Source organism: Falco punctatus, assembly GCF_963210335.1.
Source record: "Falco punctatus genome assembly, chromosome: 1".
NCBI lineage: Eukaryota > Metazoa > Chordata > Aves > Falconiformes > Falconidae > Falco > Falco punctatus.
The window spans coordinates 78,427,015-78,451,414 of record NC_137580.1 but is presented as its reverse complement, the minus strand read 5'-3'; the positions used below and the strand labels follow the sequence as shown (position 1 = coordinate 78,451,414).

Below are 24,400 nucleotides of genomic sequence, written 5' to 3'. Positions count from 1 at the left end.
TTCATGCTTGTGTTAGAAGACAACTTAACAAAAGATGAGCTTTAATACTGCTTTATTTGAAGTGCAAAGTGAGTACTTAATGTTAAGAACAGCAGATACATTTCTATGGAAGGGAGGAAATATGTTACATGTTATCATATGTAACACATAGACAATAACATAGTTCTTGATGGGTGTAGAAGTTCAAGATGCTTGGGTTTTTATAGAATCAAGACTTAATTTTTTAAATCTCACTTTTGAAACTCTTAACCCAGAATTCCTTTCGAAATGCCACTAGAGCTCAGAAACTAATAGTCTTCTACAGGTGATGAGGCTAATTACATGCTCAACTAGAGGGAAATTAATAATAACCATTAGACAAACAAACAAATAGATAAATATGTACAAATAAGACATGATTGTGGTAGTTCTGTGTAATTTGCTCCCTCTCTCTCTGTAGGTTTTACGAAGCCAACTAAGACTTGAATTGGGGTATAATTTTAGTTTTAATATAGGCTAACTCAATACAGATTATTTTTTCTACAAACAATTAAGTTTCTTCCACAAGCGGATCATACTATTCACATAGCTTTCATACATAAATATGTATTTACACACCCACACTCAGTGAGAATAGCTGTTGTATTTGAGGGATGGCACCAGTTGAGGTGAAAGTTCTGAAGCAACCAGCCTCAAAAGGCAGGCTAGTCAGAGTCGTCGCTGCTAAAATAGGAGCTGTCGCAGTATTCTGCTGTGTAAAGGAATTTATGAATGGTTGGGTTCATCTTTGGTATCCAGTGTCTTGGAACTAGAAAAGTTGAAAGATTGAACAAATCCACAAACACTTTGTATCTGTCACTGAAAAAGACAATCAGGACAATTAATACGGTGATACTGGCATAGAAGGCCATAATTTCAAAATCCTCAGGAATCATTCCATCTTTTTTTACTTATTTAATAAGGTTCCTGCACCAACCCTCCTCCTGACCGTTCTGGAGTAAGAATCCAATCCTGACTGTTCCTAGGGCATAGCAGGTTATGACTTAAAAAGGAAATACAGTTGCTACAGTCACATTGTTCTGAAAATGCAGAGTATGTAGGCTGTAGTCTCTAGACCTCCACTCTTGTGGTAGATACAAAATAGAATTTACCTAGGAAGAATGTCAACCTGAAATTAAGGAAGAGTGAGAAGGCTCGCTGAAAAAGACAGCGAACATTTAATCTTCAAATTGAATCTAACCGTCTGCTTTCTATTCCACCCTCTGTTAATAATGGTTGTGATGGGAATTGTTGCCCACAGCCGCATGTGGCAGTCACCAGCTATCCATGGTTTCTGTCTGAAAACAAACTTCAAAGAAGGTTCTCTTAGGAGAAGGTGCTCAAAGTATCCTTGTGCTTTTTGATACAATGTGGTTCAGGACTGTCAGGACATAGTTGCAGTTCAAAGGCTTGAACTGTCTAGCTGAGTCCTCACATTTTGTATAAAAAGTTCTACCTGTTCAAAGAGTTTGGTGCTGAGCCCCCAACCACCCCTTTTAAGTTCCTTTTCTGCTTCATCCAACAGAAGAAAACACGTTTCTGATTGTTGTCTGCACAGCTTGAGGGTATTAATTACTACCAGCTTTAAGAATATATTCAATCCTAAACTGAAGCACCTTAGGTTGTATGATTAGAGGTCCTGCTAAGGAATAAAAAAACTGTCACAGCTGCGCAGCAGACGGGACTCGCTTCCAGCCTGTATCACCTCATTAACTTGGGCTCGCTTGCATGCAAACTAAAGAATGCAGGATTAATGTTATTGCCATTACAGTGACACCTGGACCTCTTGACGGAGAATTATATGTGGCACTTTGCGCGAGCAATCAAAAGGAGTTCTGTTTGCCCTAGAAGGTTTGGAATTTACATATGTCAACCCAATAAATACACGTACAGCATCCAGGAGGAAATGCCAGAGTCCCCAAAGAGAAACAACAGCCCCTCAGGCCTTCAGCGAGTGGCATGAAATCTGTCTCTTAGCATTAGGGTCTCTGTGAACCGCCTTATTGCAGGCAGTGGGGGAAACAAGTTGTCCTTACCTCACCGTTGAACGCAAATAGTGGTAGCCTGACGAGCCTCCGGTGCCAGCCTTGCTGCCAATCATTCTGTGCACCATGCAGACATGGTTATCTAAGTCATACAGGGAGGAAAATCGGGGCATAAGTTCGGTGTCAAGGTACAACCAAAGGGTCACATCAAGGTGCATCACTGAAATACTAGTTTTCAGTAAATATGATCATACAGAGGTCTTTACAGAGAGACAGAACTACTGGGTCTTCATCAATGCAGCACTCTGAGCTAAATGCAGGAAACATACTTCAAAATGAAAAAAACCCACTCTTCAGTCAACTAATATAAAACAATTGTTGCTACAGAATGAATACGCTAACGCTTATACATTATTATGCTCTGTTAATACAGAATACATTCATTTATGAATGTCTATATAGGGAAGGAGCAGAAGGAGTGTTTGCATTTGAAGAGATGTCATGATGGCATTTTGGGAGACGCTGGAAAATATATACCTGTCCTTTAAATAAAATTGTTCACCTAACTTATATCATGTCATGGAAGTAATAGCTGTACCTGTGTATCTAATGATCACTGAAGGAGCTGTTGATCTTTCCTCTTGGCTGAAGTACAAACAAAAAAAAGTCATTGCTAAAGGACGAACTCAGGAGCTCAGTTCTAAAACTCTGGGTGTACCTTGTCTAAAGGAGTGTGAAACAGAACGATTTACTTGCATCTAAAAGAGAGAATGTCACAGTCAGAAAGTGGAACTTACATCTCCATTTGGTCATGAGAACATCTATATCCATAAGGGAGGTAAGAAGCTGAAAGGGAACCTGGAAACGAGGCTCCTCCCTTGGAAAATGAAAGAAAAGAGAATGAGACCTCTTATGAGATGTGGTGTTTTTCAAACTACTGCTACACCAGTGCATAATGGTGACTTAATGTATATTTTTCCTAAATTGGTATTGAAGCGTCAGTAGACAGAATTCTAACAGACGTCTCTGCCGTGTGAGACCTGTTCTGTGCCTTTTCCCTCATACTTGGATAAATATTTTAAATCTTTCTAGGACACTCTGTAGAACAGTTCGATCAAGGCATTTACTAGTTACAACCTGAGAAGCAGCAGCTGGTCAGACACACACTGGCTGCTCAGGGAGGCCACGTAACCTCCACCCTTGAAGATGCTCAAAACTCAACTGGACGCAGCCCTCAGCAGCCCAGTCTGACCTTCAAGTTGGATCTAACTGGTCTGGGGGTTTGTGGAGGGCTGGACACAAATACTTTCCAAGTCCTGTTCCAACCTAAATCAACCTGTGCTGCAGTCCTTAACCTCCACCACTCCTGCTGACAGTCAGCGTTAAAGATACACCTTCTAGCATTACCTGTAGAAGTAGATCATTAAGGCACCCTTCAGTGCTTTGTAAGACAGTCGTCTTTCTCCTGCAAAACACAAGTGTCCTTAGTTTGTTACTGATTCTTCTGCAAATTTAATGCTATTGTGTGATTGTATATATCAGATAAAAAGTGCATAGTGACATACATTCATTCAATCTACCTTTACTAAGCAGGTGTTCATGGCGTTTTTCATCAAATAACGAAAGTAATACATCTTTCTGCTTTTGGAGTTCAGATAAGTCATCATCTTTTTCTTCTGATTCTGGTTTGGCCTTTGATATTTCAAACAAAAACGGGTTTTAGAATTCAATAGGGAAAACTGAGCACTTGAATGACCCATGATGTAACTTATTTTCATGATAATACTCTCTATATTTACATCGTAAATGTAAGAACTGTATTTTCAAACAAGATAGACAAGTCCTTTAAAAAACACTACCACAAAATGTACAATTAAGTAGCTGTCAACACAATTCAGATGAACGAATGCTCAAGCAAACTGGCAGCTTATCACTTCTCTTTTGATCTAGAGGCCTTAAAAACACTTAATCTTCATTTGTTTGAAGTCTGATTATTTTTTTTTCAAGGCAAAAAGAAGACATCCTTGTAAATAAAAAAAGTTTATGTAAGTTAGAAAGTTGTAAACAGGTGTTCTCAGGAAATAGATTAATTCTTACATTATGGGGTTTTTTCCATTTAAAATGTACTTAAAACTATAGGTCTTAGAATATTTGGGGATTTTCTTGTGCTTATTTGCCAGTGTAATTCAAATGATCATATAGCAGCAAATTGCCACACACTTAAATAGAACTGGGTTCTTTATAGTTAGACACTGCATACTCACAGCTCAGGGGCCCAAGCTTTGTGTTTACTCTGAACTGTAGATGCAAGTACTAACTACAGCTAAAGTTGTAGTTTCAGTAAAATCAGTTTCAACCCTTCCATTGATACTGTCCCTTCCCTTCTGCATTCAAAATCATCCATGTATCTCACATGCTTTAAACCATCTTAGATGTCAAATTAGAAACTTATTCAGATTTCATGAAAACTGCAATTTTTTTCTGCTTTTTGCAGACAGAGGCTGCTGAAGATTAAGTAGAACAAGTTAGAACCTGTGTGGGCCAAAAGTCAAATTTATGTCAGGATGTCGTTTTGGCAGCTGTCACTGTTTATAGATAGATCAAGAGTACATTATATACCTGCACCAAGGCAAATTCCTCTTCTAGACCTTTTAAAACATTCACTTCAAATTGTCCCCAGAAATCAAATCCTTCTGCATCGAGTCCTGGAGTTCTTTCCAGCCATGCCTTTAATAATAATAATGATGTGTTCAAACATTAACAATGCAACCGCATTACTGTAGAATTACTAGTTACAGCAACATGAATTAAACTGCTACAGTTGTTCTAGTTTCATATCCTGCAGAGGTGCTTATTGTTGGCGTAAGCACATCCGCATAGATGATTTATACCTGTGTAACAGTGCTGTGCAAACACAGCCACAGGTTCCAGGCTAAACGACCAGTGTTGGAAGACAAAAGCTGTCACATTCTGAGTTATCTTTAAAACCAGCTCCCTTGCAGATACAGGAAAACACTCTTAATCCACATATATAGGATAACTGTACAGATAAATCTCAGAAGGAAGATACAGAACCATTATGAAACTGGGTTTTATCCTGTCAAACAGGCTGAATACTGATCAAGCAGTCTGTCATGCCCTTCCACCACAATATGTGATGGTACAAGACAAATTTACTTGGCAGTTAGCAAAGCTTTCTCTTTCATTTCTTTGTAATAATGGGAATGAAATTAGTAGGGAAAAATACTAGGTATCGTTATGGCAAACTCCCTTTGGAGATCACTTAATTTAGCTCCTTCTCATCTGAAAGATACAAGAGCATGAAGTTCTAATGAATGTTGAAAACCTAGAGAAATGTCTTACATATACTGTATCAGATGTCATTAGACAAACGGATAGGGCTAATAGGAGTGGATGCTTTTACTGAGGTTTATAATCCATTATTCTTTAGAAAGTTCCATTAATTTTGCATATGAACATGGCAAGGGAGTTAGAGAAATTACTGAGTCATTCATAATTATGAGGCAAAGTCATTAAATCAAGGTAAGTTGTGGATAACTGGCTAGCTGAAAAAAGGTCTCATAGACATAGTCCAGCTGGCTGGACAAAAATGCACATCGCTCTCAGCTTATCTGAAGTAAAGCAAAATACACTGTCTTTGGCTGTTTTTGTTACACAATAACAGGAAGATTTCGGTGGGAAAAGAATGTTGCAGGTGGGAACGGATAACTACAGAAGAGAAACGGGTGGACTTGGTATTTAGGCAACTAACCAATAATGAGCTTAACTTTTGTAATATGTATGAGCTAATTATAGGAAGGCATAAAAGGTGACTGTAAGAGACAATAAAGGAAGTCTGCTGATCACTCATATTGAGTGACTGTGTCTTCCCTCCGTCGCGACAGTAAGTGGTAATGAAACATTTGTTAAACATCTTTTCCATTTTGGGTTGTCATTTTTCCTTTTCTTTTTTTTTTAACCTTTCTGATAGCCATCATTAACAGTGGAAATATTGTTAAAGTTTTCTTTTAAAATGGGTTTGTGGTCATGGAAAACAATGCAAATGAAACAGTACATTTATATACTTAGCTCATACTTCCACAATGCAGTTTACTAGTTTTAACAGTCAGACTTTCCTAGACAAGAGGAAATGCTGTGAAAAATTAGTCAGTTTACTGATGACTAACTCTTTCATATAAAGTTTGGTAAGAATCCAAAACGCAATTGACTGAGAAATTGCCAGCATGCTTGCATCTCTCAAGGAGGAACAGTTTGTCACTGACACCAGTGAAGGACATTCCGGGGAGCTGGGGGAAAACGAAGCAAGGTCTAAGATAAACACTGTTACCTCCACAAGTTGCAATAGCGTTGGTTCTTGCTCTGATTTCAGCAGTAGTTCATAATCCTGTCCCTTGAAGTTATCACGATAATGCCTTCTGTTATAGGGCACTCTCAGACTTTGGGGAACACCAATTTTGTTCTCCAGCATGCGAAACTGCAGGCTCTGAAAACCCGAAGCTGGGCTTAGGTAGTATCTTGGGGCAGAAGAAAAGATAGGAAAGTGCAGGATATTATTTTACAATGATGACATTCTCTGGTTCTCAACAAAATAAAATAATACATATTTCATATTTGAAGAATATCAAATAGCTATCTGATCATTTTTTATATGATTGCAGCTAAGAAAAGAAAATACCCAAGTGATTCTAATGCAACTACAATGTATGTATAACATACTCTAATTTTCCAGCTATATATTGCTTGTGTATACACAGATGTATACACACACTTATTTTTGTACTGTGTTTTAAAAAGGCAGCTTTGCATGTGTGATGTACAGGAGGAAACATTACTGAATTATCATTTCCTTTCCAGACAGAATAAGCAGCTTCACCCCAAACAGTTATTACAAATATTTCCATGCCATTAAAGTGCCAATGAATGGGTTTTAAATAGACTTGTTATACAGAATAATTGCTATGTACACAGTGGAATAATGCTCAGAAAAATATTTAGTGGGTTTCGTTTGTGGGATTTGTTAATAGAGTTCTTCAGAGTTAAATGGTGTGACCACACTGAAAAAAATATTAATAAAAGTAATTTGAAATGGCACTTCACTAGATAATTGTAATGCACTTTGAATTGCAAATATAAGATTTGGCAGAAACAGATCATTGATTTGATCTTATCTTTGCTTATCAAATGGCAGTAGTTGAAAAGCAGAAGCAAGAATGCATCAAAACAGATGACTGCCCAGTGGATTTCCCCTGCTGTAGCATAACGCTAGATAATACAGATGTTTCAAACTTCCAAGAGAAGCAAAATTGTAGTTTCACATGCCTTATAGTTAGGGAACATTCAAAGACAGAAAGGAAAGGGTACTAAAACAGTGCAGAAGTGGATGGGATGCTGGATGGCACTGAGGTCAGGAGTCAGATGAGTGACACAAGCAGAACAAGAAAAGGAAGGCAGACGGTGGATGAAGCTGTCACGCATGGTAGTGTAGTGGAAGATCCTAGCTGGAGTGAGGGAAGAAATAGAAATGCCATGGGAGAAGCGAGCCAAGCCAAGGGATCCCAAGAAAAGCCTGGGCAGAAGGCAGAAGAGGTACCGACCATCCAGCCCAGCAATACGCTGGGCAGCTGCTGCAGAGCAGAGGTTGTTGGGGAGAGAAGAGGAGGTGGCGGTGCTTCCTTCAGGCCCGCGAAGCCTGCAGCACTGCAAAGCCACTGAGAACCCGGAGCAGGGAAACACTGTGCAAACCCAGCGCGCTGAAACACCTGCCCCACAGCCTACGGGGAGCACGCTTCTCTCACCCAGGCGCTGTACGATTTGCCACAGCACACGGCTGCTACCGCGCAGTTTCAAGTAAATTGTTAACAGAACCGTGAGCCATTTCTATATTGTTTCTATCGTTTCACCTTTTTGCTCTGAAACCATTCAGCCGCAGCACACACAAACACCAACAATTAACTTGTACTTCATTGCAGAGCACGCTGGGCTGGCACTCACGCTCACCTTGCCGTAGCTGACCCTCATGCTGCAATGTCACTGGTGCCTCGCTAAGGCACACTCTCACCTTGCCGAGTGCTGCATGTGCTACAACCAGCCAGCACGTGTAAAAAACCCACAGTCAGGTCTAAGGCTGGGAATACCAGCCTGTGGATTCCTGTGGAGGAAGAGTGAGTTTTTACCTGAAATCAAAGAAATCCAATGCAGTCATTGTTTCCAAAACTGAGAATTGTTCCACAAGTAATTTCAGAATCATTGAAATTCTGTTCATTCGAGTAATAACCTTCAGCATGTTCCTCTCATCTCTTACCTGTAGAAAAAATAAAGACCATAACCAGACAGAATGGTGTTCTTTTTATATCCTACTTATTTATTTGGGGTCTTTTCACTGTCGTACACATTCCCAAGTCCTTTCCACATGAAAAGCATAGCAGCAGAATCTCACACTGAATAGAGAGCCCTGGTTTTAACTGAAAACTGAAACTATAATTTTCAAAGACAGAAATCTGGTTTTCTCTGATGATACATTACAACTAGGCCTAATATATAGATTTTTTTTTCTTTCCTACATTTTTGACTGAAATAGAAATCACCACAAGAAATTAAACTCTAAACTAAAATTATTTAGATCATGATCATTTCCGATGATCGCAACATGATTTTAATGGTATATATGCCATCAGATAATTATACTGTGCTTTCTATTTTAATCACTTCTATAACCATTTCTATTATTGTGAAGGAACAAGTCATAAGGCTTGGAAAGAACTTAAAATTTGAGAGGCGGAGTATTGAGAAGTACATCAGGAGACCATATTTCAAAAGATGTTCATCAGAGATGTGCGTTAGCAAGCAGAGGAAAACAGAGAAGACTGCATCTGGTGGGAAATAGAAAATATTAAATGGAAGACACAGGAACTGCCTTCTGGCTAAGCTGAACACTTTGCCTGCAGAGGAGTCTGCTAAAATTCCTATTAGTTTAAATTGGTTGAAACTTCTGTCTAAGACCTGGACATGTAACCTGAAAATATCAAACTACAAAAATGAAAGATGGTAACCATTTCCTTAATCGCCTGGCTCTATACTTAACCTTTACATTGACATTTCAAATTCTGATTATAAGCAAAGTTTCTCTTTTCACAAAAATAAATAATGAAAAATTATTCTACTTAAGAACGGATTTGGATCAGTTATTATTCAATAATAATGTTCAACTAAAAAGCCAACAAAATTATGAATGTGGAGGACCACTGAGGACATTTTCACTGGACATTATGATAAAAAGGTTCCTTCTTTCAGTGTGGTTTAGTTTCAAATTTTCTTCATATACACATGCTCACGATGTTATTTGAGGTATTTCTCAAACTACACACAGTCAGCCTTTTTCTGTGGCTGTCATATCAAGTCAGGAATTTTCCTTTGTCTCTATTTTTGAGGTGCGTTTAGCTTTGGACAGATGTTTAGAGATGTTCAAAATATTCCTCTTATATTTGTCAGTTTCAGAAATTCTTAGACAACTGTACACTGTGATTTTGATTATCGCTTTTCTGTTGGATATAATGAAACGCAACTACCAAAAAGTGTTTTCCTTTCATATAGCAGATACTGGATGGAAAGACATAATATGTAGACTTCAAAAAAAAAACTAAGCAAAGGCAGAAGTGCCTTTTCAACATAAAAATGCCTGTGAGCCCTCTGGTTTTCAGTTTTGCCTCTGAGCATGCTTTTTTTGCAGAACACTCCCAAGTTACGTTTCTGTATTTATCCAGTACGAGCAGAATATGAGAGCATTTTGGCCACTGAAATCCACCTTGGAGAGTGATCTACAGAAAAGGCAGCTTTCAGGAAGAAATAAGATTTTGCCGATCAAATGTCTGTACTATCAGGGTATAAGAGCCACTCAGCCAAATTTTATTGTGGATTTTTTTTATGGTGTTTTTTTTAAAAAAGAGTAAACTCAAATATTTATCAGGCTGGAAGGCAGGAGGCAAAAGAAAGAGAGGGCTGCATTTTCCCAAGATTAATATTTGCTTTTAACTTACGTGGCCATTCTGAAAGATCCCCCGCACAGAGTCCAGTTCCCACAGAATCTGCTTAAACCAAAGTTCATAAGCTACAACATGAAAGGCACTGTTAGCAGTAACTTCAACATTGCTTTGTTTATTCTTCGTAGCATGGAAGAGGTAAACTTCTTACATTTTGAATTGAAACGAATAGCCTACATTTACACTGCTGGTGTACAAATAGATGCTGATACACAAATGTATTGCCTGTTATAGTATGCTGCCCTGTACCTAAACCATTACATGAAATAATCTAGCATATCGAGAGCGCTGACAGAATTTTTTAAAGCATGTTTTTTTACATCAGATATCTGATGTACAGAATATTCATTACAAAAGAAAAGAGGAAAGAGAAAATTTGGATCTGATACTCCAATAAGAGCTAGCTCTAGAGCTGCTTAAAATCTTTCCCTGTCAGTAACAGGAAAATATCATCAGGCCAGAGCCCGCAAAACACACGAGTATCAGCAGTTAGGAAGGACCCAACCAGTATGCTGGCTTCTAGACAGGCTCTGGATGGTTAAAATTGAATTTTAGTTTCAGAGAAGGCACAAGCCAATGCACAAAATTTGCCACAATAAACTGCGTAGCAGCCTGTTACTCAGAGGGGAATGAATTTTTCCACCTTAATTTCCCTAGAAACAGAACCATCTGAATCTTGGCTTAACAAATACAAAGGTTATACTTATGGCTTCATAAGCATACAGTTGATTACAGACTTACAAATTATATAGGGATATATACGAATATAAATGCAGATGAAAGACAGAGCAATTGTAGCGAATATGTCTAAAATCAAAACAAATCGTGTACTGCATGGTTCAGCACTGAATAACTCCCTTTGGGAAAAATGCTGCTCAGCCACCCCAAACTCCCGACTGCTTACCTTGATGTGTCACAATGAAAAGGTGCTCGTCATGGATTTTGTTTCCTCTCTTCTCACTCTGAAGTTCCTGAGCATTCAATATTTTGTTCAGCTTAAAAATAAAGATAAGACTGTTCTATAAAGCTCTCAATTCTGATATTAATAATGGTAGTCCTATTGTGTAGAGCTAATATTTAAGGAAAATATTTTAATAAATAAATATATATATATGTATGTTTCATATTTCAGGTTGTATGAGAAGTTAGACTAAATGATCTCAGGTGTCACTTTTACTTTTTATTTCAACGAAAAAAAAATCTTTCCCAAAATCGAACATGTAAATATACCTCAAATAATAAAGTTTGGGAAACCATTTTAAGGGTCTCTTTAATTATTTTTTAAAAGATAAAATAAAATATCCAGCATGTTTCTAGTTCTTACATCTATACTGATGTAATCCATGGAAGTGGACTTATAGTAAAATTCTGTGTAGTCGCGTAATCACATCTGCACAAGAGCTCTGATTTGAGGCTGTACTAGTTAGTTCTGGCATTACTGATTTTTTTATTGAGTCAAATTTACAATCTAATCATAGTTGTTTTAAAAGAAACTTTTGCAAGATTCCACATAGTATGTCAACAAGTCAGTCTGCTGTTCACAAGCACAGAGTAATTCCACTCACTTCAGTTCTTGCCATCACCAAAAAAAAAAAAAAAAAAAAAAAAAGTCTGGATTCTTTTATTACTTAGGGCATTTTATTTTTACTCATTTCTTAATTACTTCTAGCTGTTGCAGTTTTTTGTTTGGGAGTTCTTTTGTGTGTGTGTGTGTGTCCCAGTCATCATCCATCCCCCTAGATTTCTGCAACATATCTTTCCAGCCAAATATTCTGGGCTTTCATGCAATAATTAATAGTAATAATTCACATAGCCTGCTGACCTGGAGAAATTGCCAAGTGGTGATTGTCAGACCAAAGAAAGCCTTTTGCCGTGCACCACCCCACAGTTTAAGTTTACCCGTATGAATGATTCCCTACCAAAACCCTCAAAATGCCCAGCTTCCCTGCGGTTTGAGAAGCCATCCCACATCCACCTGCACCATCCCAGCTGGGACAGGCATCTGTGCCCGTGACCACACGTGGGGAGTTCAGAGGGGAGCAGCTTAGGCTGGCTGGCTGCGGGGCGTCAGTCCCAGCTCCTGGCTCAAGGCTTACGAGTGATCAGGGCAGTAAACATGAAATCCTCACTGAAACTTACTTGTAGGTAGTCTCCATAGACAAGTCCACCTTTGCTGGCTTTATTTATCCCTTCTTGTGATTTATCATCTTTTTCGTCTTCCAAAGATAGCTTGTTAAAATTAAATCTAAGAAAAAAAATAAGGAAACATATAAACCGTTTAATTAAAGAACTGTGACTATACCTGCCTTTTTTCTAACAGATGCATCTACAACTCCAATGATACTTTGTTTTGAGAAAACCGAGGCACTAATGTGGGCTTTGGAGAAAAACTGTACACCTGAAATACCTCGTCCCAGTAATGGCTGGTAGCATTACATCAAGGTCATGACATAACAAGAGCTCAGACAAGTCCTTGGTACAACCCCTTTTCCTTCAGCAATAGCTACAACTATTTGTTGAGAATCGTTAATTCTTCTCTAAGAATTTGTATTTTACATTTAACATGATATCATTTGAACTGACATTACGAAGCAAAGCACAGAGATGAGGAACTCACAGATAATTGTTCCCCGCAAAGGGGCACTCGCTCATGATGCCAGGACCCACGCTCGCCGAGCTGCCCGCCAGGGAATATGCTCCGTTGGTGTTCTCAAACCTGCTGCAGCCGCCTATATGTAACCTTACCTCACTGCCCAGGCCAGCCCCCAGGTCCCCCTCCCCAGCCCTCAGCCCATCCCCGTGATTCAATAAGTACAGAAACTGTTGTATCACAAAGGTCAGTAAGTTCATGTCCTGCTGGCTCTCCAGGTTTGGGTTGTTTGTTTGTTTGTTTTTTCAATCAGTCAAATACGAAAATCAGTCAAGACAAATAGCTGGCATACTTGCTTTGTCCTATAGCAAAGTTTTTTGTGGTTTTTACTGCAAGATTTCTACCAGTTGCTTCTTTGGAGACCAAAGCTGGTGTAAGGGGTGAGTCAGTGAGAGGTCTGTGTGTGAGGAAAAAGGCAATATTTAATAAATTCAGGAATTGTTAAAGTAGGTTTTTAACTTGCAGACCCTTATATAAAGATATCAAGGTACGTTTAATTTTTTCAAGAATGAAACATGGAAAAGGGAAGGGGAAGGGAAGGAGAACATACTTCTATGGCAGGCTGAATAAGTCTTGTAAGAGATTTGAAGTAATACACATACTTTCAAAAAATGCACAGAGATTAAATAAAAGAACTAAAAATAATCATGTACCTCATGCTGTTTTTCCAGTGGTTTAATTCATGACAATTTCTTAATTTTATTTCTTCATGCAAAAGTTTCACTCTCATTTGTTGACAAATGTTACTCAATTCTACTTAATCGTCACCTTAACACACTATGAAGTAACATGTAACTAGTGTGCATTTCTTTCCTGCCTGCCAGCCTTTTCTGAAAAAAAAAAGGTGAATGCTCTCAGTTTTACTGCAAACAAAACTACAGGGCCCCTGTGACCCTCGGCCATTTGCTTTCTGCAAGACTTAGTGGTGTCTGTGTGGTGGTTTCAGCTGCTGTAGTCACTTCAGTGTAGCTGGCTCATAAAAAATGCATATGCAGTGCATGGGTGATGGGATGTGTACCTGCTCAGCCAGATGCCGTATGTCAGGCTATACAAATATTAGCTTAAAACTAAGCTGAGACACAAGAAAGTAGGACTCCACTGAGGCAACCCATCAAGCAAGGTCAAGGTGCTCTTCCTTCACAGCGTGAAACCTGACAGAGGAAAATAATCCTTTCACCACACGCAGCTATACATCTGCTTGGGATGCAGGCAAGAAGAGATGAAAGCGAAGACTGTGCACTGGCACATATAAATTAAACAAACGTTGAAAATTTTGTTTTTCACCATCCCATTTGCACTTGAACAGTTTATTTACAAATGTAATAATCTCTCGCATGCGTAGATTTCAAAGGCACGGACAAGGAAGGTTTATCTTGGCTTTTCTATACACCTTCACCTGAAACATCCAGTCTGAGACTCCACAGTGAAATCAAACTGTTACCTTTTCTTATGGCACAAGCAAAGGAAGAACGTGAACCCAGTAAAAATATGGACAACTGAAAATTATTGTATTCTCAACCTCACCAAAGAAGTCAATCTGTTTTCTTCTGCAGTTTTAGTTTCTTCTGTGGGACACAGAGAAGAATAACCTTCCAGAGCAGTGATCTCTGACTTGCAACCTTTACATTGCCTACCCAGCAGGCAAAGGACTTTGAAGTATCAGAGCCCTTTCAAACTCTGCTTAAAACATTAACTCCCTATTTGGGAAGTAATATTACCCTTAATCGGTCCAGGGTTACCGAACTCAAATCCAGCTGAGGTTACTACCTGAATGAAGCACTCTACAAACTCCCCTTAGGATTCAGCAACAGACAAGTTTCAGTCAATCAAATAAATCAGCCAGACTACAATGATTTAGAAAGTTATTTCGATTATTTCAAACATATTCAAACTCTCTGTTTAGAGACCTCATAGCCGATTGGTTCAAAAGAACTTCCATCCTAAAACCCACCAGCCTAGTAACACTTGTGAAACTTGAAAATCCAAATTAAACATTTCCACTAGTCATCACTCTTGCTTGGTCACCACGTTCACTTTCTCTGTTAAACCCTCCTGTGCTGGTGCATTTAGAAAGCTTGGCTGCCCCCAGGACTTTCCTGTTGGGAGAACATTCCCAAGTGTCTCCAAGTCCTTTATCATTAATATCTGCCTTTCCATCAGTTCCTCTTGTGTTTCACTAGCAACCAAGAACCTTGTGATACACATGAAAGGATTCAAAACCATGATCCTCCAAATCTTCAAAAAGCTACAAATACATTGGAAAAAAGAAACACAAGCAGTTTGTTTCAAGCCCACCCTTGGGCAGGATCTGTAGACTGACCATTTCCTGAAAAACCGGGTAATATTATGGATAATATCATCCTTGCAACGATTCATTGAAGGAAATTTAATCTCACAGTAGCTGAGTTCTGCTTTCTAACCATTCCAACTACAACAGACCTCAAACTATCCAAGATCACTGGATAAAAACGTCTTAATGAGGACTTAAAAACCCTTGAAATAAAACCAGTAGCCAGTACAGAACTAGTATTCATTCCTCTTACTGGCTAGCTTTGTCTGACATCAGTAAGGAACCACAGCTGTGTAATGACCTTGGTACTGGAAAAGATTTTAAAATGTGACTTGTACTACTGATTATGAAATTGTCTGTTGGCAGCGTAGATGTTAGCATGGATTAAAAGAGCCCTCAGGTTTGGGTCAGCTCAGAGCCTTAAACCCTGGTGTGGCTGTGGACACCCTTAGAAATAAACATGCATGTGCCATGCTGCTCAGATTTGGGGCTCACTGTAGGGACCTGATTTTTCTTTGAGTGGTCTGAGTATCAGGCCCTTTATGGTGTGACAGAGATTTTACAGCTACGGTGCCATCTCTTTACAGTAGCTTAATCATAAATTAGTCTTGATGAAAAAAAGGTCTTCCATGTGACTATAACCGAAAGCAAAACGTAAGCTTAACTTTAACTGATGGTATTACTTCTTTCTCAGAATGCACCATCATTTGCCTTTTTCATGCTGAACCCTCAGAACCACGTAGAAGCAGATGTAACCACACACACAACTTGCTGTTCATGCTGTGGATAACTGAGCAAGGCCATGTGAAAACAAACTGTGTGTGCGACCTTGAGCTTTTATTTAGTTATTTGTTTATTTACTTTTAAAGCATGAAAGTCAGATAGAATTCTGTTCGTCCCAGAAACATATCAGAGGACTCTAACCTTCAGCAGACAGTGAGAATGTTCTGTTTCAAGACTGGGCTGAATACAAAAACAAACAGTTAAACACAGTAGAAAAAAACCCCACAGCTTCCCAGAACTGCACATTGTGCCCATCATGACGAGCTGTCAGGGCCTTCATGACCAAGCACAGGAATTGTTAAGCATCCTTCTTAATCCACCTTCGTCCCCTTTCTGTTCACTTTCCCTTCCCCATGTGGACATGGGGTGCCTGGGGCAGCTTTGCTCATCTCAGCCACAACAGGGCTGCAGAGCAGAGACCAACTGAACTTAGCTGGGCTGAGAATGATTCACATGGGCAAAGAGGAGACTCCCTCTAGCCTGGCCAAGGGGAGGATGAGTGTAAAGCAGAGGTAGCCTGTAGCGTATTTCGTAGACAGAGCTGGAGCCAAGATCTTGCATGTTCTTACCGTGTGGGTCTAAAATATTAATATGATGAGAACAGGCTAAGTAAGAATGACCTCCTATGTATTGTCATGAACCCAACAAGAGTCTTCTCTCCTACTAAATTACAAGTGACCTGTTCACCCAAGCTGAATCTCAAGATATCCTACATTAAATCACTTATGGAAAAGAAAAAATGCACACATGAATGGTTTGGACAGTGTCACCCATTCTTCTGCTCAAACCCTCATACTGATTACAAAATCATCACAGATCAATTTGTTTTTCCAATGTTCATTAACTTGAACAAAGAGATTGGAGACCTTCTGGCCACAAACAAGTGACGCTTGAAGCTTCCCAACACGTCCCAGAATTACAGACTAGTTTTCCAGCACAGGTGGCTTCTACCTATATAACAGTGGCTGCAGCGAGTTGTATAAAAGATCCATGTAATCATGCCATGCTGGAGAGTTTCTCCCACAAAGTAGCAGATGTCTTGGGAAGAGTTATTAAAACAAAACAATCAAACATTTAAAAAGAAACCTAAACCCCAAAAAACTGAAAAGGAAGCTTACAGTGAGATAATTTCCCCAGTATATCTGTGTAACTTTTGAATGTTGATAGTCCAGGACTTCCTAAGATACCTGTGTCCTTGCATTTAGTACTTGTTCTGTGAATCCACAACCTGCAGCAAGGATGAGTGCTTCCCTGTGCTAGTTTCAAATTTCTTGCCAAGTAATCGAGTAATTCTGTTTGGTACTAAGTCATGGTTTATACACAGTACGGATCTTACTGTACTATACAGTCCCAGTCACCCTTTTCTGCACTTTTTCAGATCCTGTTGTGAACTTTTAGAGATGAAGTATTAAAAACGTGAATATTTTTTCGATGTCTAGATGCAAGCATTGTTAGTTCCGTAAAATTAGAGTGGTGAAAGAATTTTTCTCTTGGACAACAAACCCCCAACTATAATAGTGAAATGCAGTACAGCAGCTATTGGTAGGTTTTTGTTGACAATGTGTAACTCAGACAGCTCAGGTGAAGCACCCAGTAACCTAAGACAGAATCTCACTGTGCCGCTGCTACGCAAGCAATGAACAAAAATCCCTTCCCAGTCAATTTAATAATAAGCAAGAGATAGACAGGTGAATAAAGACACAAAAGGAAGGTGAAGAGGGGAAGATAAATTCAGCACCAAAACATGTCCCTTGTTCAAATCAGTGTTTCGTGATTTTCAAAACTGGACTCATTATTTAACTAGCATCTGAAATTACCAGTTTGTTTTAAGAAGAATAAAATTTAGTGACTCAAGGCTAAAACAAACAAGCTTAAAGTTGATGCAATATTAATAATCCAATCAGACATTTGCACCTGGGGGAGGAACAGAGCTCAAGGTCTTGCAGACTACAAACAAAAAGAAGAGATAGTGATGCAAGGATTATTTTTTTTTTTGCATATTGTATTTGTTCTACTCTTAAACACAAAGAACTGTGTCGTCACTTCTCAGCATACCTTTAACTTCCATTTGTTTCACATGTCCCAGCACAATCCCCTCCCTGCTTTCCATCATTTCTGGCTCAGCAGAATGCAGCCAAATTTCTTTTCTTTCACATTTCCCAGTATCTGACCCTGTCAAGGCGATTAACAAATCTCCTGCCCCAAGCTTTGCTTAAAGAGGAACTCTTCTTCGATTACCACCAGCTCCTCCTACACCTCTATTTTCTAAATATACAGCTGATTGTGCTTTCACAGGTTGCCTGCGAGCTGTATTCTGACGATGAAGCAGCCTGCTCTTTGAGTTGTCACAGAGGAACAATTTGTCTTCCTTATGTTCTGACTGATAATCATTTTCCAAGTACAGAGAAAATGTCCTTTCACTGTTATTGCCAAAACTTTCTTCTTTCATCAATGAAATGTATCCATATCAGCCAAAATTAAAAACTTCGGAAAAACAACATCTCTTCAATACATGCCATGGAGTTTTCCTAAGGCAAACCTGTCCTCTTTTCATGCCTTGCAGCCACATACTGCGAGGTGCAATTCCTCAGCGTAGGAAGGTGTTGTGTTTCCTCCTAAACACCTGAACCCTGTTTACCGGTCAGGTACAGTGAAGTCAAACTCTGGAGCCAGAAGCTTCTATGCCTCAATTCGTGGTGCTGTTCACTCTGTGGTACAGCTGGTTAACATGTGCACAGGGCTAGTTCGGGACAAACGCTAACAACAGTTTGCTTATCTGATGCTATTCTGTATTATCATTAATGGCTTGGGCGATGGATTAGGTTGTACACTTCTTAAATGACAAATGAGAACAGCGTGGGTGGTATAACAGCATGCTGGCAGAGAGTGGCTAGAATTCATAATTATCTTAATGCACTGGAGTAAATAATGTGCAGCTTTACTGATGCAAAGAATAGTACTTCTGAACTTCAGCTGTGATAACCAAACTAGCAAGGAAGAAATTCTTTACAAATTATCTGTATGTTTCAGTTATTCAAAAATAACATGTTAAGCAACAAAAGGCAAAACTGTGAAAAGAACAGATTTTATATTGGAGATTTTAAACTGAAACATTCTACACGGCATGGAAACTCTCCTTTCCAACCAGCATCAGAAAGAATTTGCTGTGTTATGGCCTGGGCACCAAGAAAGATGGAAGAGCCCTTGGAAAGGGCTCAGAAGAGAATGGCAAGAACGAATGTTTGATGCAGAAAATATGGTCCCTTAAGAGAGATGGAAAGAATTATACTTGACCTGTAAAACTAAAAGAAGGTTGTGGGGGAAAAGTGATAAATACCTTTCCTTCAAAGGGAAGAGCAATAAGCCATTTTCCATGTACAAGAGGATGGGAAAAGGAGTAACCCATTTAAATTATGGCGGGATAACACAGACATCAGGGAAAAAATAAACCAATCTCTAGTATCTGTAGAATGCTAGAAAACATTGATAAGAGCTTTTAATTTCTCCAGTCATACCTGATTCTTCCTCAAAGCAGAGACAGACCTAATGAGTTCTCAAACGCTCTTTGAGCTCCTTCTTCTGCAGTTCGCCCCCAAGCTCCTTCCCCCACTGCTGGATCCACTGGCATACCTGCTTTGAAGAAAGGAGCAAGACAAATGCTTGCATATACAATTAGTTACCATTTTCCACATATCCCAGCATTTGCCATGAACTGGCAATAACAATGCATTGTAACAGTCCAGACAGTGATCACTTCTTTTTTTTCTGCTCTGTTTTTCCTTTTTTGCTAATATTTTTTTAATGAATTGAGTATAAATATTTGCAGTCTGCTATATTAGCAAATGTGTCACTTGCTCTGTCTTAAAAGGAGATGGTATTTGAGATGCTTCCATTAGGAAAGACAGCTAAGCAAAACATTATTAGAAGTATTAATATTGATAAAGCGCTTACAGAGCCCCATGAAATGAAACAGAAGTTGGAAAGACTTTAACATTTTCTGAAAAGAAAAAAAACCTGTCCAATGAAAGCTAAGTATGCACTGAATACGTATTTGTGTGTGTGTGTGTACTTTCTCCCAACAGCCCGTAAGAATGCCTACAGGACATTTTGCTGCAACTAGGCTGTACAGGAATAACTTTATCAGAAACACATTATCTATTTTGCTCAGCAAACAGCTATGTAGTTATGCTGGCTGCAGCATTTTTATTTATTTTTTTTTAAATTTAGCATCATAAAAGAAGAACTGAATAGCACTGAGGATTGACTTCAAATAACATTTTGAGTAGAAAATTTACAGTATGTACGAATACAAGAAATTGTGACCACCTCTGTCATCGGTTGGCTTTCCAAACATTTATTGCATTAAGTATTAGGGAATGTGCTCTTTAGATAACCAGATTCCCACTGCAAGGAGTAAGCAGAGCAATCAAACTCCTGTGACCAGTTATAGTCTGAAAGCTCTTTGTGCAAGCCGTTTGGGAAAGACGGTTACAAAGTGGTTGGTCTTCGCCCCCTAGTGTTTGCTTAAGAATTAATGTCAAACAACCATAAAAGAAAGAAAATTTTAAAAACTAATTCCTTCTGTAAAACCCAACCAGAGAACACACGCCATGTTTGTCTAAAGTATTAGATAAACATATTTTTTTTTGTAAGATTGCAATTCACATAATTTAAAAAAAAACAAAAATACAGTAAGATGAATCATATTTGCTGTGTAGAGAGCAACTTACAGTTTGTACTTCGTTGTAAGCATATAGCAGTATAAAAGACCAACATAATTTGCTTTAAGAACTCCAGCAACTCAAGCCAGAGGAATTGTCTGCATCCTGTGAATGGGAGTGGTTTGCATTAATAGGACTGATCTTAGGTGTGGATGTTATATACAGATGTTGCAAACCAGATTACTGTTAAATCCTTCATTGCTTGAGTGAATGCAAGTGCTGTGCAAAGCTTGCCCTGGCTGAGAGCCTCATCTGTGTGGCAAAAGTGAATACGGAAATTTTCTGCTTGTCACACAGGCATGATTAAATGGAGTTCAGTGCTTTACCTTGCTGCTCGTAGCACTAACATCACGGCCAGAAAACAACTACAGTGAGGTACTGAGGGGCCAAGCTAACACACCTGATAACCCAAGAACACTGTGGGCCATCAGCTGGACCGTTGCCAAGAGAGTGAATGAAAGAAGCAGATCAGAGAGGGAATGTGAAGTGGGGTTTTTTATTATTTTTTTTCCTAAAGCATTAATCAAGCACATCCCAGGTCTGAATCTTCTACTATTTTTATTGCCTTTTATTAGGTGCTTGGTTCTTTCCTTGAAACAAGTTTGAAACAAGATCATACCACACATGTAACACAAAAGCAGTCTCTCTCCTTTTTCATAGCTACTGGCAGGATTGACCCTGCATGCATTTTTAACCACGCCCACAGGCTTAGTTCTCAGGAATAACAGCTCATTTTTGCTAAAGCCCACAAGAACATGAAATCTGGAAATAATTATGAAGACAGCTATTCCAAGTGTGGATGAACTGCATCCTGCTGCTGGTGGGAACCTAGTGGCAGACATTTATTACCCGACAGAGCAGGGAGGGCTTCTTAACTACTTAAAGATAATCTGTTCAGTTCTGAACAGAGCAGTACGTTAATGAAGATAATTGGTCTTTCTAAAATAAAAGGAAAAAAAATGAAAGAAATTTACAACGTGATGCAACACACAAGATAAGCCTGCATTTGTACTATTACTAGCATAGTATGTACTTGAAATGTATATAAATATGTACATTTGATCCTGCCATAAAAATAATCTCTTTTATGTTGCAGACCATGTTATTTAAAAGACAAAACATAGCAACCCTGGCAGGTAAATTGCCCATCAATTAAATGTGTCATCAAGTATCACCTCCCATTTAGTTTTCTATAAAAGCCATTACCTAGCAATGATCACAGTGATAAGGCAGCTTGTTACCCACTTCTTCCTTTCTGAAATAAGCAGAGCCTCATGGACCAGCTTGGGAGATTCATTCAATCAGATGCTAAAGGTATGTGGCTAAACATATTAGAGTGCTTTACCAAGAGTTTTGTTACATTTTGATAGGTTTTTTTCAGGACTGACAACCAAAAAGAGAAAATCTGTCTCCTTTCTCTTGAAACCTTGTCCAAAAAGAGCAGTACTGTACATTTCAAATACAAAGAAGGGAGAGGTGAGTAAAGCTTGTAAACAAAAATCGTAGAGTGACTTAAGAAGTGAGGAAAATTCTCTAGCTATTGGTCCTTTGTGCATTTAGAATAAAGCTAACACAGTTTTTACTAGGTAATTAATTGTCTGAATGATACCATACATTAATGGTTTTTAGATTAAGGCAAAGAGGAAATCACAAATCTGTCTAGATTAACTAACCACTGCACAGACGTCACATATAACCTTCCTGAAATAATTCTTTTCAGGTTAGAGCTCTGGCTGAAGATGAGCTATTTTTTAAAAAGCTATTCCTTCTTAATATGTTCACTAATGAAAATCCAATCACAATTAAACATTGGGAATACAAAAATAAAAATGTTGTACCTTTGTACCTTATTTCTGCTATGCAAGAGCTTAGCTTCCAGTTCTTCCCACTGTGTCCTGTTACATCTTTTTCCCCACTAGATTAAAGGAGCCTAATACTATTATCTACCAGTTCCCTATACAAGTAGTTAGAGATCATGACCACTTACCTGCTGATTGAAGTTCAAACCCCTTTAAATTCAATTTACAGTGTTAACATTAACGATAGTGTGACTTTCTGATGTTTTTACATAAGCTTATAATAGTATGTCCCTAGCAATATATCCCTGGTTATACATGCAGGGAAGTAATTTCTTCTTTAATAACTGGAAAATCAGGTGTACCTGACTGATCATGACTGTTCTCTGGGCTTCTCCAGGAATCAGTGTTCCCTGAGGCAAAGCCCACCCTGAACATATGAGCTACCTTACGAGCTCCTGTGTGTTCTGTATTTGGCTCCAGACAAGTGGTTTGCTCCTGGACATGGATTCCTCTCATTTAGTTACCTCCTTGCTTTTTTACTTATCCATCTTCTACTCTTTGGAACTTCTATAAATATTGGTATTATTCACATTTTGACAAAAATATTTTTTATTGTAGTGCCTACATTAAATGTACTTTGTATTGCTACTAAACAAACATAGTGTTCTCGAGACTTTATTGTCTAACACGCTAAGGTCTTGCAGGACCTTACTGTCTATCTAGCAGCATCTTGGATACCCTAATTCACTTACAGCTAGTTCAGCTGTGCTGGTTACACAGCCTTAGTCCAGATACACACAGCCTAAGTTTTGCACAGCATAGGATGAAGGGTTAATTATTTGTAATCCCACACCAGCCCATTATTGTGGTGTATTATTTTACTATTTGTTAACTGAGACCTGGAATAACCATTCTATCATTAATTGTATGTCACTGGAATATACCTGTTCCTCATAAACAGACAAAATCCCAAAATACATGGTGGGTCCCGACTTACAAGTTTCATACCATTTTCCAATCTACCACGTGAGAAATTTCACACCAGAAATATACCACCTGACCCTATGTAGCATAGTTAATCTTTTTTCTTTCTATTTTTTTTTTTTTTAATTATAGCATTTTTGTGGAATCTGCAAATAGAATAAGGATTCTTAAAGACACTCACCTAATAGTGCTAATTCCTCTGGTGAAAGATGGCCATGAAAGCAGCAGTATGATATTAGATAATCTTGTGCATTAACAGCAAAACGTTCGCAATCAGATAAAACATCATGTATACTTACTGTAGTAGCTATGCAGAAGAGCTCAAATACAGTTTGGCTACTTATTTGCATAGATTTTAAGTTACACTTCTGCTGATTAAGCTAACTAGTCTTTTTTGATAGCAATGGCCTTCTATGCTATCATTCTTTTCCCTAGCACAGCGTGTATAGGAGGAGTAAACACACACAGCATTTTCCCTGGAGAAAAGGGTCTGACCTGCTTGTGGTCTCTCCTTGGAGCCTACGGGCAGCTGGTGCAGATGCGCTAGGAGTGTACTTTGCTCCGGTGTTATGCGGGGAGCAGGCAAAGTGCTTGTTCCACTGCACACGCGCTGGTGGGAGAGCAGCCTACAGCAACACCAGGAACCCACTCACTCCAGCAGGCTGCAAAAAAGCACACAGGGCTGAACAGCTTTGCGATGGGATCCAACAGTCACTAGAGCTAGGAGCGAAACTTTGGGTTTTCCAGCAGAAAACTCCTTGATGATAAAAAGGGGTCACAGTAAATCATACCAGTATTGATCAAAGTTCTTCCACAGATCTTTAAAGAACACGACAAATTTCTCCCCCTTCAGAAATGGTCTGAAATCCAGCACCATCTGGGATTTCATTAGCAACTGGGCAGAGACCACGGCAACATCCCAGAGCGCTGCTGTGGTCACAATAGCTTCAGCAGATGATCTTAACATCCCTTTGCTGCTTTGTCCAACTGTCATAGCCCCAAGTAAATCAGCCTTCTAAAGGGGTGATTTTCTTCCTACCATGCATGCCACACTGTTACATCTATTTGTTGGTTAAAAAACAGAACTGGGGAAGCATTTAGTTGCTGTTAAAC

At 38.9% G+C, this 24,400-nt stretch overlaps 1 protein-coding gene across 1 annotated transcript; it reads right to left on the bottom strand.

The window, feature by feature from the left end:
- Nucleotides 1–122: 122 nt before the first annotated feature.
- TDO2 (tryptophan 2,3-dioxygenase) lies at nt 123–24,281 on the bottom strand (the record flags this gene model as incomplete). The annotated part of the gene is made up of 12 exons (XM_080373796.1): nt 123–837; nt 2,055–2,145; nt 2,801–2,880; nt 3,411–3,468; nt 3,584–3,695; nt 4,623–4,730; nt 6,352–6,538; nt 8,198–8,325; nt 10,058–10,128; nt 10,965–11,055; nt 12,200–12,362; nt 24,079–24,281. The coding sequence occupies 12 exons, from the start codon at nt 24,279–24,281 to the stop codon at nt 684–686; spliced, it is 1,446 nt and encodes a 481-aa protein (XP_080229922.1). The 3' UTR covers nt 123–683.
- Between the last annotated feature and the right edge of the window lie 119 nt (nt 24,282–24,400).